The sequence below is a fragment of the Sordaria macrospora genome, chromosome 1, assembly GCF_033870435.1.
Source record: "Sordaria macrospora chromosome 1, complete sequence".
In the NCBI taxonomy this organism is placed as follows: domain Eukaryota; kingdom Fungi; phylum Ascomycota; class Sordariomycetes; order Sordariales; family Sordariaceae; genus Sordaria; species Sordaria macrospora.
The window spans coordinates 6,188,611-6,202,791 of record NC_089371.1 but is presented as its reverse complement, the minus strand read 5'-3'; the positions used below and the strand labels follow the sequence as shown (position 1 = coordinate 6,202,791).

Genomic DNA, 14,181 nt, shown 5'->3' with positions numbered 1-14,181 from the left:
GCGGGATACCATAGATAGTTTTTGATTTGTATCTTCATTCTCTTCATACTTTTTTTCCTTTGTAGCGCGGAGTTTGTAATAATAGATGGTTTTGGCTTTTTCACCGATTAACTCTTGCGTCCTTGTACCTTTTGAGACCTCAAATGTTATTTTGTTATATCACTAGGAGAGTACCGAATCCTCTCTTTGTCTACGACACGACACACATATACAGGTAACCATGAGGAATGGAAGACGAAATGGAACGCCATGAGCAACTTGACCCTTCCACAGAAGCCATCTGATACCTCCGACCTTACGCCCCTCCACGCCTTTAGACTTAAAAGATGGAATTAACCAAATTAGCGCCCACGGTAGCACCCGCTCCGAAAACCGCCGCATTTCCAAACTTCTTTCCAATGCTCTTTCCATGTTTCTCAAACTTGCTCTCCTCCTTTTCACCTTGTGGGGCATTAGGATCATACACCTGTCCAGCAGGCGGTGGTCCAGGAGGGGGCGCTACATAACCCCCACCGTACGTCGGTTGTGGTTGTTCGTACCCTCCATAACCCGGACCACCCGCTCCGTAACCCCCAGCTCCTGGGTACCCTCCAGCAGCAGCGGACTTTTCATTTTGATAACCGCCCTGAGAGTCCCACGCATTCGTGCTCTGCACAGGCGCCGCTTCGACCTCCACGTAGCTCTTGGGAAAGATACCCTCCTGTCCCGTACGCACGCATCGACCCATCCACCAGTCGGCGTTCATGTACTCGTAGACGTGGATCTTGTCGCCTTTGTCGAAGCTGCAGTCGCGCGCGTCTGAGGCGTCGTATTTGTAGAGGGCTTTGCAGTGGGCGATTATGGGCTTTGATGCTGGTGCCGGTGTTGGTGGTTGGGAGCGGCCTGGTAGGGGCGGGGGAGGGGCACTGGAACTGCTGGTAGATTGGGCGTATGATGGGGGTGCCGGAGCACCAGGAGCTGGGGAGGGCGTGGGGTTGTTTCGGGAGAGGTTGGAGAAGGCGTTGGCGGCTTGGCTGACGGCTGGAGGAGGGTTTTGTTGGAAGCGAGCGGCGATGGAGCTCACGCCGCCGCCGCCCACGGGAACAGGAGGTTGAGGTTGGGCGGCGGCGGCGGCGGCGGCGGCGGGAACAGCACGCGGGGCGGCTGGGACGGGGGTGGAGGATGTACTGCCGGAGAGACTGGCTTCGGCGGGGAGGAGGGAGGTGATGCTGTCGAAGACTTCGTCGGTTACGATGCCCTTCTCGAGAAGCGATTCTAGTTCCTGTTTTGGGGAGGTGGGGTGTTAGTCAAACCGAAGGCAAGGAAGATACGGGTTGGGAAGGTTTCTACCCGCCCCTTGGGCGATGAATTAGGCACAAGAGAGAGAGGGAGATATGGGTGAAGGCCTTACATTCTTGATGAGACGCAGAGACCGGTTGGTCTCGATGATGCGCTGGCGGTCTACTGACACCATGGCTGTGGTTCAAGGTCTCTGGCGAGAGACGAGGATTCGGTGTTGTTTATTTGGTCGGTGTGAACGATGCTACTCTCCAGCAAACAATCGAACAGTTTCTTTTCCGTAGGTGAACAAGACAAATGGACAGGCAGGTCCGGAAATTGTACGATGGGGTCGGTTCAGTTCAGTTGTAATAAGTCAGATAAGGAAGATGGATGTGGATTGATAGTGGAATGGAGGTGGACGAGCATGAAAGCGGAAGGCGGGAAGATGTGATGGGCGGGAGGGAGTGGCGCAGACCGGTTGGACAACAGGGCACAGCTGACGCAGCAGGCGCGGGAAAGAGCACGGGGCAGTGCCTACTGCTTGGGGGCAACTCGGCACCACTAAAACCGCTCCCAGAACCCCGCCAATCCGCCAAGTTGTCCGCTGTGGAGGACTCGGCACGCAAGAGATGTCCGGCGATCGTCCACCACCGCAGATCCCAAGCTGCCTTCTCTCAAATATCATCAGACTCGATTTCGTGAGTAAAGTTTTGGCAAGGAGTTTGTAGTACATTAATCTGCGCTAGGTAGAGAGCTCTAGTCGTGAACCGGTCATTCCTGTCTTAAGGTAATCAACCTTCAGGTGTATACCAATCGTACAGTTTGCGCTTGTCGCGCTACACCCATTGACCCACCAGGGTTAGGGTCTTAGAAAAAGGGTGTCCCTCGTTGATGACGATGTTCATACCATCGACACTCCTTCACCAGATACGCTTCCAGATAGCATGAAGTACCCCGAGCCTCATCTGTATATTTTTGGGAATAAACTCAACAGTTCATTTCTTTCCTTCTTGTTTGTATCGTTGAGCAAGTGTCCAAGCAAATAATCTTCTCACAGAATCAGGCATTCTCCTCAAGGTCCTCATGATGGAGACATTCAAAGATGTCTTCCCATATCCCTCATCAACTCCCTCAAAGCCGGCACTGCCATCTTGAAGTTTGGCAGAATTTCCTCCAGGTTGGTGAACGCCGAACAATGGTCCTCTAGCTTCTTCAGAACCCTCGCGTCTGAGCGACCCCAGTCCTCGGGGCTTAGCTGTTTCGCCGTGTTGGCAATGATTGAACGCCAGCCGTTGGGGATGAAGGAGAGATGCTTGTCGATCAACTCGTTGGCTGATTTGGTTTTGCGGCTTGGTTGGAAGCGGGAAGGGATGGACTGCGAGGAGAAGTCCGTGTCGTTGTTGTTAGTGATACTTTGAATGGAGCTCGAGCGGTTGGAGCGGCGATGTGATGAACTTGACTTCGGCTTGTGCATAGGCTGAGAGTCCTCGCGAACGCGGAAGTTCGCGTCGAAGCTGGGGCGGGGACTGCGGCTGCGTGAAGTTTTTGCAGTTGCTGTGCCTTGAGATTGTCTTCCTGGACGGAGAGCAAACTGGGAGGAAGAGGCTCTCTTGGCGGAGGCTTCAACAGCTTCCGAAGTTGTTGATTCCGAATAATCGTCCTCGTCACTGTCGAGTCTCAGATGGGTAAAAGAATGACGACCCGAGCGTGAGTGAACTTTCCTAACGGGAATTGTAGGCTCGGATTCGGTGATGTATGCATTTTGACGACCAACCACATTCTGTTGTCCTCTGTTGGCCGGTTGAATGGTCAAATCTAAACCGCTGACCGTCGACGCTGGAGTTCCAGATTGTCCGAGTGCTTTGGGGCTGAGAGCATTTGCGCTCTTGTCGACCTGGGAACTGAAAGGTACCAGCGCGGACGATGTGTAGTTCTGGTCGTTCTCGTCCCGAAAGAATTGCCCCCTCATTCTCCACGGACTCGACTCAACCCAATCTTCAGTTGTCGGCTGAGTCTCCATTGGAAAATTCTTGTCAATCTCATGGACACGCCGCTTCTTCAGCTCCTCGATTTCACTCTGCATCTTGCCAATCACCCCCCACAGCTCCTCCCTCATCTTTACCTCAACCTGCTCTCTCTTCGTATTCTCTTCCCTGATTTTCGCCAGCTCTTCCTCAACCCGGTTTTTCTCCGCCTCAAAAGGCTCAATCCCATGTTTGTAGATATCATCAACTCGTTGTTCAAACTCGTTCCCCAGCTGAGTAAACCGGACATTGATCTCGTCAATCTCCTGCGCGACCTTAGCGCTCACCTCCTGCCTGATTTCACGCTCCACGCTGGCAGGGAACGGAACAGCTGATTGCGATGGGGTGAGCGCTGGAGTCGGGGGTTGGGAAGCATTATTTCTGGCCGCTGTATCTCGTGGTGAGGTAGACTCGCTGGAGTTGGCAAGGACCGGGAACATGTTCTGAAACCTAGTATGAAGCCCGAGGAGGTCTCGCGAAAAATCCTCGAGGTCGTGCCGCAGAAGCAACTCCGAGTTTTTGGCTTGGTTGGTGGCTGGTATTCGCGACATCTTGAATGAGTATGTGCGTGGCGGTTGTTGAGGTGAATATTGTCGCTGGAACTTGTTCTTTGAAGTGCCTCGTAGGGTTGATCCAAGCCTACTATCTTGACGATCAGCTTTTGAACTTTATAACGCGCGACTCGGCCTTCTTACCTCGATGAAGTCAACCGAGACTGACCTAACGATCAGGTGAGGGCCGCGGCACGAGTTCGAGATATGCAGTTGGGATAGAAAGAGGATGGGAGCTGGAACGAAGAAGCAATGTCAAGAAGGATAGATGGTCTTGAAAAAGTCGCCAGCAGTGTTGCTGTCAGAAGATGGAAGACCACTGATACGTATGAGGTAGAAGGGTTTGATGGAGGAAGGAATGAAGGGAGAAGGTGGGGTTGAGGATCAGAGGAACAAACAAGTTGACGCAAGTGGTTTTTGAAAAGAGAAGGCGCGACTGGCAGACGCGACCGAGAAAGGAACTGAGTACGAGGTGATGTCAAAGTGACAAACGTGGGATCATCTTATATTAACGGACGTTGCCCATAAAAAGCATAACGAGAGAAAAGAAAACAGGGGCGGCCTTCAACGGGGTCGGCCCAAGCCTATCTCGTAAGAAGTGAACAAGCAAAGACTAGGTACATACCACAGCTCCCAAACCCGAAGTCCAACAGCGTTTTCTGCACAGATTCTTGACCAAGGCTTCACCAATTTCTCACAGCATGATGACTTGAAAGGCCGGGATAAACTTCCTATCCCATCCCCCAGCAGCTAGCAGTATCACTTCATACCTAGCAATCATCATTCCTAACAATCACACTCCACAACCCCTTCATGTGAACGGCCCCCTTCACCAACGCACCTTTATTGTTGACCATATCCGGCGTCCCCGTGTTTTTTTGCGTCCCTGCATAAGAACACTTATCATCGATCTGTTCGGCCGCCCAAGCTATGTCGGCGTAGGAGTCGAGTTGGTTCTCGGCTTTTGGGTTCTATTTATACGTTACGTCAGTAAGCAACCCCCTACGTACGTACGTAAGTGAAAGAGAGGAGCGGAGGGGAGGGGGAGGGAAGTAAAGAAAAAAAAAAAGACGAAAAAAATAGGATAGGGGTATAGAACACTTACATCATTACACCAATAAATTGCCGCCTTCCAACTACAGCTGACGCGTCCACAATTGTCCGGCCCGATTCCGTTTGCGGGCTTGCCCTTTACTCCCCGAAGATGGTGGATGCCGTCCCAGACTTTCCTGCTTTCGGCGTATCCCCACCTGCTGTTGCCGTTGCCGGTGTTGTCGCAGTCGATATCGGTAATCATATGGCTGGTCTTCATGCGGGCTTCGAGAAGGGTGGTGCTGGTGCTGGTGCTGGTTACGTTGAGGTAATCGGGTACCTCTTTTGATGATGGGGACTTGGAGTTGGAGATGCTGTCAGTGTTGGTGGTGGGGAAGGCGAGGGTGGTGGCCGGGAGAGCCTAGGTGGGTTATTTTGTAAGTAAATGTAAACGTCAAGGTAAATGCCAGTGTAATGACTATGTGGTGAAGGGTTTATTGAGTTGAGTAGGTGGATTAGAAGGTGTTTCGTAGGGTACATACCTGGAAGATAGCCGAGATGGCTCCAGCGGAGAAGATGAACGACGAGAACATGGTAAGAAAATGAAGTGTACGAACACCTCTCTCTAAGTACGCAGTAGATTGGTAGGTATTAGCAAGAAAAATGGTGCCCGTGCCGGTGAAGATACCCAGGTTGTCGTCCTCGAGAATATAAAAAGCACCACAGGTAACGGCTCATCCTCTGTCCTTATATACACAAAGGACTCGCTCGGCTCGAGTCTTCCATACAACAAACAATCAATGTGGTAGCCGATAGTGACATATTCGAAGCGGGATACGGCGTGACGCTCAAGGATATCTGATATCTATACGTAAGAGGTTGATTTTGATAAAACTATTGCGCTGGAATTCCTGGGGTGCTTTGATGTAAACGCGGAACGCTTGTATCCCTGACGAGTAGTCGCTTTGAGAATCCTGCCGCGCCTTTGTAAACATTAGTGACGTGACTCCTTGTTTCCTGGTTGACGGCGGGCGGCAAGAATCCATGTCTGCGGCAAAAGGGAGAGGTGAAAGAGGAATTAGAATTAACGTTGTTTATACTGTCTTCGGAGTGAGCTCCCATGACTTGAGGGGAAAAAAAGAGGTTCCCTTGAACACAACAGAATGAAGCACTCACTGTTGGTAGTGCAATCGTTGTTTGACCTCTGCGCATATAGAACAGCGATAATAAGAACATAAAAAGGGTAAGAAAAGAGTGGACTTACAGCTTGTTATAGGATCATGTTGCTGGCACTAATACATATACCCTATTACCACACTACGTAGATTGCGGGCTGGGTCAGTCCCAGTTGAAGAGCTGGGATGGAATATTGGCGGTGGAAAAGAAGCATGAACTTGGAAGGTGCGAAACAGAGAATGGTAAAGCATGGCAGCAAATTTATTCTCCAAAAAAGACAATTTGATTTCATTCATCCACATTAACCCACTACTACGTGCCCGAGCAACCGGAAACTTGATCTCGTAGCCAAGAAGCATACGAGATAGTTCCATCGCTGAACCAAAAATTAACAAATAGCCAAGAACACTGACATCGCCATTGCACGGCCTATCGCAAGCCGAGTTATCAGTGTTCGGGACAGCAGCAGCCGGGAGCTGCAGGCCGCAGTTACAGTTATTGTCCCTCATGGCCGAGTACTTGTAGCCAAAAGCTCTGCAGGTGCGCGCGCAGTCAAGAGGAGTCTGCGTAGAGTCCCAATAGGAGCCGGGGTCCCATCCGGGGAAACTTCTCGAGGGGTCAAGACGTGAGAATCCATGTGGACCGAAGTGAAAGTCGCGGGTAATGTCTTCGAAGTTGCCGTAACAGCTGAGATAGACAAAGTTATCGGCACCACATTTGTCTATCGTAGTCTGGAAGCTTCCGAAGTAGGCCTGCCCATTGACAAGGCCCAAGAGGCCGGCTGCAGCTAAGGCAAGCCGGCCAGGGCTCGATTGCCAGCCCATGCTGACGGGGAGGTGACCTTACAAAGGATAGTGTAGCCCGGTGATGTTGTTCAAAGACACACAAAGGGAAAAGAAAACGAAAGGCGTTGGCTCATACGACCAACAGAAAAAGGGATCGGGAAAGAAGCATAAAAGAGCGACTGGGGAGAAGAGCAGAGGGAAGATGATGTGAAGACAGTCGACGGCCTAGGTCGGTATTTGAAGATGTTGAGAGCAGGAGCAAAACAATATGGTCCAAACACCTCTAGCCATAGTCACGTAGGCGCCCTTGACGCGTGGACTATCCAGAAGCAAGGAAAACATGGCAAACCCGTGGGCTGGAATGCTCGTGAAGGGCCAGAAAAAAGGAGTGAGATGAAATTCGAGACAGTCTTGGTGTTAACATTGCTTGCGGAGGGCGACTGGCCGTAGAGGATGCTCGGCTTCAGGGAGGTTGTCGGGACCTGTGGTGGTGTGCTGAGCACTCGCTGAGCACCTCCATGGCTGGTATTGATGGTTGAGCCTTCGTGTCTCCAAACTGTCCCTCGAAATTCTTCCCTGAATGCTCAACTAGCGTTCCCAAGGGGCAGACATCGATCGCCAGTAGATGTTGCCTCGAGGGTGAGGGCGTGACCTGCAAGGGATGGTGGTCTTGGATGGCAGGTGGTAGAGATGACAATCATGGAATGTCCACCAAGTCTTGTTGTTTGTAGATACATGTAGATATGGCTAATGATCAGAGGTTAGTATGTCTGTTTCTTGCGAAGTTGGCAACTTGCCCGTGATGCTGGAGCCCGGCGATGTAATGTTGACATTGCAAGGTTTGATTACGTTGCGCATATCGTCAAGCTAATGAATGGCAACTAAACTGGACCAATCTGAATGAACAAATAGTATTGAAAAGCAAGAGAGGTTTGAGGATCGAGTTGTCGTGGTGTTTTAGCCGGCTGTGTGGTTCATGACTGATGTCAGCATTCGTCGATGAATTGTTGAAGTGTGAGGGTTGGAACAGCAAATGGGTCCTATTCCTGCGGTGGTGATGACTGGTGCCTGCCGGAAGACGTGCTTGCTGCGTGAGCATATAGGGTTAGGGTCACCGCGGTCAATTTCAAAAGTGGGGATATCATGATGCATGCCCGTCGTTTGCTCCTCCCAATGCGCCTGCCATCACTCAATCAACATTGCGTTCCAAGGCTTCGACCACTTGGCTCCTCCCCGACTTTCCAGTTTTGTCTGGGAATGTAATCTCGTCATTTGTTTCATCAGGTAACCCCCGGGCATCTGCTGGAATCAAGCACCATGCAGACCTTTAAACAACATCGTCGCCTCCCACACACAGGAAGGATAGTGATGACGATCACGACGTTATTCTAGCACGCCAAAATCCTCAGCAAGAGATAATTTTGAGTTAGAGTACCTCTGTTATGCCATCGCTCTTTGTCTTATCTACAGCATCACTCTAAGAGCTATTAGGTCTGACACAAATGTTTACAGTCTCGATACAGATCTGCCGTTGCTTGTGTGTAACGTCCACTTCCGCTTCCTTAACAGCAGGAATCGCCCTTGCACCCGATCACCCTTGTGATCCGCAAAGTGAAAGAACATCACTTTGTTCCTTCCCATTCCAGAGTGGCATCCCCTTCCTCAATGCTCTCATATGGAATGTCGTTCACACTCTTCACGCTCTGCTCCTCACCAGCAGGATTAAGCCCCTTGGGACTCCCAGCCTTCGACCCAGAAGCACGAGCATCACCCTCAGGCTCAACATCGTCCCTACAATAGAACAGATCGTACTCATGACCCGGTTCACCCAATTTCCACCCGTCAGTCAAATACCTCGTGCCGCTTCCTTTCTTATTCATCATAGACACCTCAGGCACGACGATGCCGTCCGCCCCCCGTACCATGTCACCAATCCGCTGCACATCGTATGTCCTGACCAAATCCTGCTCCTTCGGATTGCTTGAATTGCGCAGTCGCACCACAGCAAAAATGGAGTATCCCTGCCTGATGGCTCTTCCTTGCTTATCATGGCGCGCCCACTCTGCCAGAGAGGTGGAAATGTCCATCTTGCGGCCGCCGACGGTGATGTGTCTGAGGTCCTCGAATCCCGGGTTCTGGTCGTGAGGACTGGCACTCCCTTCAGGCGAAGGAGAACGGCGAGTGTCCGCGGCAGGTACGTATTTGACCCGCAACACTTTGGGAAAATTCGGCTGGTAGAGCAACCACTGCCCGTCTGGACGCTGGCGGGGAAGAATCACGGACGTCAAAAAGGCGCCGAGACCACGAAACTGCTTGTGCTCCAACGCCCAGTCGAAGTGAACGAGGGAGTAGTGCGCGTTCATGTGGGTCGGGATTTTCTTGCGACCGGCCGTCCACGGCCCAGCTTCGGCGGGGGCGCAACCGACGATGGGGGAGTAGTAGAGAAAGGAGGGGTGGCTCCAGATGGCATCGTTAGCGAGGTCACTGGACATGATGTAGGAGAAGGAAATCGGTCCGTCGGCGTGCCGGTGATTCGGGAAGCTGGAGAGGAGTAGCTCGGCCATGTCGAACATCGTCTTGTCGTAGGCCGCCGATGATGGTACGTTCTCGTTCTTCCTATTCTTTCCCTTTGCCTTGAGGAGGCCGGGCGTGTCGATCCAGGATACTGCGAGGAGGGGAAATTGCTCCTCGTTCTGGTAGAGAAATTTGCGGAGGTCTGACTGCTCGCGATCCTCGTCTGTCTTGGCCTCTGAGTCCCAGTCCTCCTCTTCCTCGAGCAACTCGAAGCTGGGCTTGGTCGTCGCAGGAGCTGCCAGCACGTTGCCGTAGATCATGCGCATTACGATGATGGCGACGTTGAAACCGCTCATGTCCTTTTCGGGGTGCGACAGGGGCTCAAACCAGGCCTGGGTCGTGAGCGACTTCTTAATAGCTGTGATATCATCGGCCTGGTCGAGCCGGAAATCGATCCAGCTCAGGTCGTCGTGGGACTCGTCGACAATGGTACCGGGGGATGACACGGACATCGTGGTGGCTTAATGTTGTTGAATCATCAATGTTGACGCGTTAATGCTTGCCCTCTGTCTTACAAAGTCGCCTTGTCGTGGGATTGATTGTCGATGGAGGAAGAGAAGTGAGCAAACGCGACAGGAGGGAGGAAGGAGTGGGGTAGCAATATAAGGAGAGGACGACGGAAGTAGAGGGATTACAAGTGAATGTTCTTCAAGAAAGTGCGCACTCTCGCTCACATTGAAACGTTGCCGCCGGCTACGAAATCACGCTGGTATTCTTCTGATTCCGTACGAAAGAAAATGATTCGGAAACAAGTGACGTCCCATGACAAGAAGCAGCGTCCAGCAGACGAGTAAATAACAGAGGTGAAGAACTCGACAATCGCGTTGTTCAGATGTTGTGCCATGTCCTCCGTGTGCTTTAACCTCACTTGGTACCTTCCTGTTAACACGACGAATGCTGCCTCCGTGAAATTCAGTTTACACTTTCGTCCAATGTTTTGACCGAGCGGCAGTGGACGGGTGAAAGCCAGCAAGGACCCGTGAACTCAGCAAGCGAAGATGATCCAGGACAACAAAGGTGGTAAAATCGTGACGCGCGCTTCAGCTGCCTTTATTTGTGTAAGTGACCTGGGGAATTTTGAACAGCAACGTGATTTGCCATGATTTTTCATCGATATTACTTGTCTATCTTTCAGAAGTTTACCCATGCCCATTGCATAATAGCTCATGCAGTGGATTATAGTACCAATAAGAACTGAAGCTCCAAAAAGAAAAAGAAAGGAAGTAGAAAAGCAAAAAGCTCAGTCACCTCCCCGCTCCCGGATCGAACCCGGGATGCAGTCGCAACGACCTACGAAAATACCACGCATCTTCTGCCCCAGCACACTTACCACGTAAGCTACTTACTGGAGGTATTTGGAGGTCCTGAACTGCTGCCTTATATCGTCCCAAGGGAAGAGGTCCTGCCCTGTGGGTGCTGCTGTGGGGTGGGGACCTGGATAATGATGAGATGGGATGACAAAATGGGAAGGGGCAATGGGAAGAGTGATCATAATCGGAAGGAGTAGATTAGATTGAAACAAATAGCAGAGATGAAGACTGGTACTGTAATTTATGAAAAACACCAGGCATATCTCCATTATTGACTACACCGTAACTTCCGTCTTAGTTCTGGCATGCTGAATCCCATCCTCGACGCCAGTCTCGGTCGTACTTCCAGATCTCGTCCTTGACACAGGACCTGTCGCCCCCTTCCACGCTCGAAGCGCCAGTCCCTTGAGCCACTTGTAGATCACATCACCGTAGTCAAGCCATACGCGCCAAAATACCACGATGGTGATGGTCGCTGGCACCGTCGTGACGAAGTAGATCCACAACTCGTCCGAGACTTCCCAACTACCATTGTCGCCGTACGTAAAGAAGGTGGTGCTGAAAAGTGCCTGCCATAAAATCTGGTGTCAGGGGTTATCACAAAAATGAGGAAGGGACGATGGGTCCTCCAAAAAAGAAGAAGAAGGGGGGGGGGGGAACACTTTTCAACTGGAAATGAAAGGAAAGGACGAAGCAGGACGTACCGAGATGAAAGTGGCAGGCAGAAAGATCATGGTCAACAGCGCAATAGACTTCATGACGCTGTTATCCTGCCGTGCAATATTATTGTACGCCTGTGTTTGTTTGTTTCCATCTCGTCAGTATCGTTCTTTGCAAAATGAGTGGGTGACCAGCAAAAATACATACCAACCCAACCTCATTCTTCAACCTCTGCAAACTCGAATCACTCCTCAACTTCAAGCTCCTCACCAACGAAAGCTGAAATTGCGTATACTCCCTCGCCTGCGCTCTGTACGTCAGAGTCAGACCCCTCCTTTGAAGACCGCTTCCACCTGTGCGCTGCTGTCCAGGCCCATGCCCGTGTGCAGCAATAGTCTCATGAATCTCCCTCTGATACCTACCAAGTTCCTGAACCGTCTGCATCCCCGCCTCCAGCACCTCAGACGAGTGGTTTGCGTGCCGTGCGTGATCATGAATCTGCTCGAACAGATCGTGCCCATTGAGCCGCGACTTTTCGAGAAGCCGAATGGGATCACGCACGCGCCAGACGGAGATGTCGGAGTAGGTGATCATAACATCTAGGAGGTCGGCGTGGAGAGCGAAGGGGTCTGCTTGAGCTGCTGCTGCCTCCGAAAGATTCGGACTCTCTGTTTTCTTCAGCAGTGCGTCCCTGAGCCGGTCTGGGAAATCAGGTGGCGTGTCAACGCATAGAACTCGGCATTTTCCTGGGCTGTCCCAGCGGGTAAAGGCGCTCATCTCGAACCACTCGTATCCCTTTCTAGAATCTTCGGGGACGTATTCGGGCTCCTTGTCGTAGGGTTTGTACTTATCCTGGAAAGAGTCGATCTTTTGGACCATTTTGACGAGGTAGCGGAACCATGTTGTGCAGGTCGTCAATGCAGGTGTAGTAGAGGTGGTCTCTTCCGCTTGTTGCTCTCCAAAGGGATTTGTATGCTGCGGTTCTTCGAATACTGGCTTGCATCCAGCATAGCCGTTCAGTTCGAAGCAGGTTCTGCTGGCGACGAAGCGGGGGACATTGAAGGCGGCGAGAAGGGCTTCGCGCCCGCCGTCTATGGAAGGATAGTCATCTTTGTGCATGAATCTGAGGTATGTTAGTCAGAAATAAACAAATCATTGTCTAGTGTTTTCGCTTCATGGTCCGTACATGTACGGTAGTTGGACTCACAAGTAGCATTGATCTGGTAGGTCCCCATGTGCCGGGTGTACGAGGTTAATTAACGTCGAACAATCAACGCATCTTTCCTCAATCAACCAATTTGCTTCCTCAGCTGCTGAGTTCTATCATGTTGGCTAATTTGTTCAAGGTGGTTCATTCTCGTCAACAAACAGGCAAACAAACTCACAGGTGGAAAGTATCCTAACTCCGAGACGACCTTCCATTGTGTCGTCGTCAATCAATAATGTTATCGTATTTGTCAATCCTTTACTACACGAGCTTTCAATCGCGGTTACGGTTGCAACTGAATGAATCGAACGGCAAGTTCACACAAACATTGGTAGGTACGCTTGACCTTAGAAGACAACGAATATGGTAGGTACCTATCGTGAGGCTCCGCCCCCAGGACAGGATTGCGACTTTCTGTTGTTGAGTCGCAAAGCCTTACCTCTTAGTAGGTGCCTATTGCCTTCGCGACACGATAGCACTCAGCCTTTTGGCAGGAAAGAGCCCCGCGTTGGGCCTTCACTGGCTGGAGGCCGATCATACTCAGCCACGTGTCTAGGCTAAAAACCTAAAGCTGAAAGAATGCCACTCGCGCGTATCCAATGAATGGATGAGAGTGAGGGTTATCTGCATCTCCCACCGTATCAGCTGGGCGATGTCGTGCCAACTTACATGGGAGAAAAGTCATGAAATTGAAGAACAGCGAAAGAAGCATCTCGGTATCAAGTTTCTGCCCTTTGATGGTTAGCAGGGTTAGGGTTTACCGTCTCCTTTTTCTTTTTCTTTCAGCCCTCCATGTTACCAGTCTCACCAGTCAGTCAGTCAGTCAGTCAGCCTATGCAACTCGGTGCTATTCATGCAATCCGTAACCCGGTGATTACCGACCACTATCAACAGCTAGAGGTACCTACCCATAATCTTCAGTGTTATCTCTCCCGGCACTTACAAAACAGCAAAGTGAGCTTCCTTTTTGAGGCTCTGGGCATACTTTCAGAGTAACTTAATACCACTATAATAGAGCCGAATGCTGCCCCCTATTGTGGCGGGTCCTGGCTTACGATTCGAGCGCTTCGAGCGCGTCGAGACCTTTTTCGACCTTTGAAGCAACCTCCCTCTTTCTTTCTTTCACATACCACCTTGCCGTATCTCTCTCTCGCGCTAGTGTGTATACACAAAGCACAATCATGAACCGTTACTCTGCATTAGTGCAGCAGCGTTGAAAGAAAAGGTCCGGGAATATCTGCTACTGTATAGACAACTGTACAGTAGCGCTCGCATATAAAGCCGTTATATGTGACATGGTATATACCTTACTTACGGGGCATTGGCAACGCCCAACTATTGAAGCAGCCCCTGGGAAAGGGCATGTCACTCAAGCACTCGGCTCTTTGGGACTTCGAGAACCATGGTTGGAGGCATCGCTTGATGGCCGTGCGTTTCGATGCGAGTGCCAGACTTGGTAATCAGTCCCGCTATAATATGTATGTATGTATGTATGTATGTATGTATGGGCAAAGTGACGGTGTTGAGTTTGGGCGCATATGTAGAGGTAGGCGGGTCGTTTTCGTTTCTGCATTCTTGACTTCGCGTAGAGGTCGGTGAGAG

At 51.0% G+C, this 14,181-nt stretch overlaps 6 protein-coding genes across 6 annotated transcripts; all 6 read right to left on the bottom strand.

The window, feature by feature from the left end:
• Positions 1-319: 319 nt before the first annotated feature.
• On the bottom strand, positions 320-1,453 carry SMAC4_01374 (uncharacterized protein; the record flags this gene model as incomplete). Its single annotated transcript, XM_066089581.1, has 2 exons — positions 320-1,261; positions 1,391-1,453. The coding sequence occupies 2 exons, from the start codon at positions 1,451-1,453 to the stop codon at positions 320-322; spliced, it is 1,005 nt and encodes a 334-aa protein (XP_065945791.1).
• A 903-nt stretch (positions 1,454-2,356) lies between these two features.
• On the bottom strand, positions 2,357-3,765 carry SMAC4_01375 (uncharacterized protein; the record flags this gene model as incomplete). The annotated part of the gene is made up of 1 exon (XM_066089582.1): positions 2,357-3,765. Exon 1 carries the CDS (start codon positions 3,722-3,724, stop codon positions 2,357-2,359), a length of 1,368 nt encoding a protein of 455 aa, XP_065945790.1. The 5' UTR covers positions 3,725-3,765.
• A 540-nt stretch (positions 3,766-4,305) lies between these two features.
• On the bottom strand, positions 4,306-5,560 carry SMAC4_01376 (uncharacterized protein). The gene is made up of 3 exons (XM_003352494.3): positions 5,410-5,560; positions 4,941-5,288; positions 4,306-4,806 (listed from the first exon to the last, which is right to left on the bottom strand). Exons 1-3 carry the CDS (start codon positions 5,458-5,460, stop codon positions 4,606-4,608), a joined length of 600 nt encoding a protein of 199 aa, XP_003352542.2. The 5' UTR covers positions 5,461-5,560; the 3' UTR covers positions 4,306-4,605.
• A 645-nt stretch (positions 5,561-6,205) lies between these two features.
• On the bottom strand, positions 6,206-6,867 carry SMAC4_01377 (uncharacterized protein; the record flags this gene model as incomplete). The annotated part of the gene is made up of 2 exons (XM_003352495.1): positions 6,206-6,223; positions 6,457-6,867. The coding sequence occupies 2 exons, from the start codon at positions 6,865-6,867 to the stop codon at positions 6,206-6,208; spliced, it is 429 nt and encodes a 142-aa protein (XP_003352543.1).
• Positions 6,868-8,019: 1,152 nt separating this feature from the next.
• SMAC4_01378 (uncharacterized protein) lies at positions 8,020-9,854 on the bottom strand (the record flags this gene model as incomplete). Its single annotated transcript, XM_024655231.2, has 1 exon — positions 8,020-9,854. One exon carries the CDS (start codon positions 9,852-9,854, stop codon positions 8,451-8,453), a length of 1,404 nt encoding a protein of 467 aa, XP_024511138.1. The 3' UTR covers positions 8,020-8,450.
• An 810-nt stretch (positions 9,855-10,664) lies between these two features.
• On the bottom strand, positions 10,665-13,046 carry SMAC4_01379 (uncharacterized protein). Its single transcript, XM_024655232.2, has 5 exons — positions 12,758-13,046; positions 12,580-12,685; positions 11,580-12,495; positions 11,417-11,506; positions 10,665-11,281 (listed from the first exon to the last, which is right to left on the bottom strand). Exons 1-5 carry the CDS (start codon positions 12,792-12,794, stop codon positions 10,988-10,990), a joined length of 1,443 nt encoding a protein of 480 aa, XP_024511139.1. The 5' UTR covers positions 12,795-13,046; the 3' UTR covers positions 10,665-10,987.
• Positions 13,047-14,181: the final 1,135 nt, after the last annotated feature.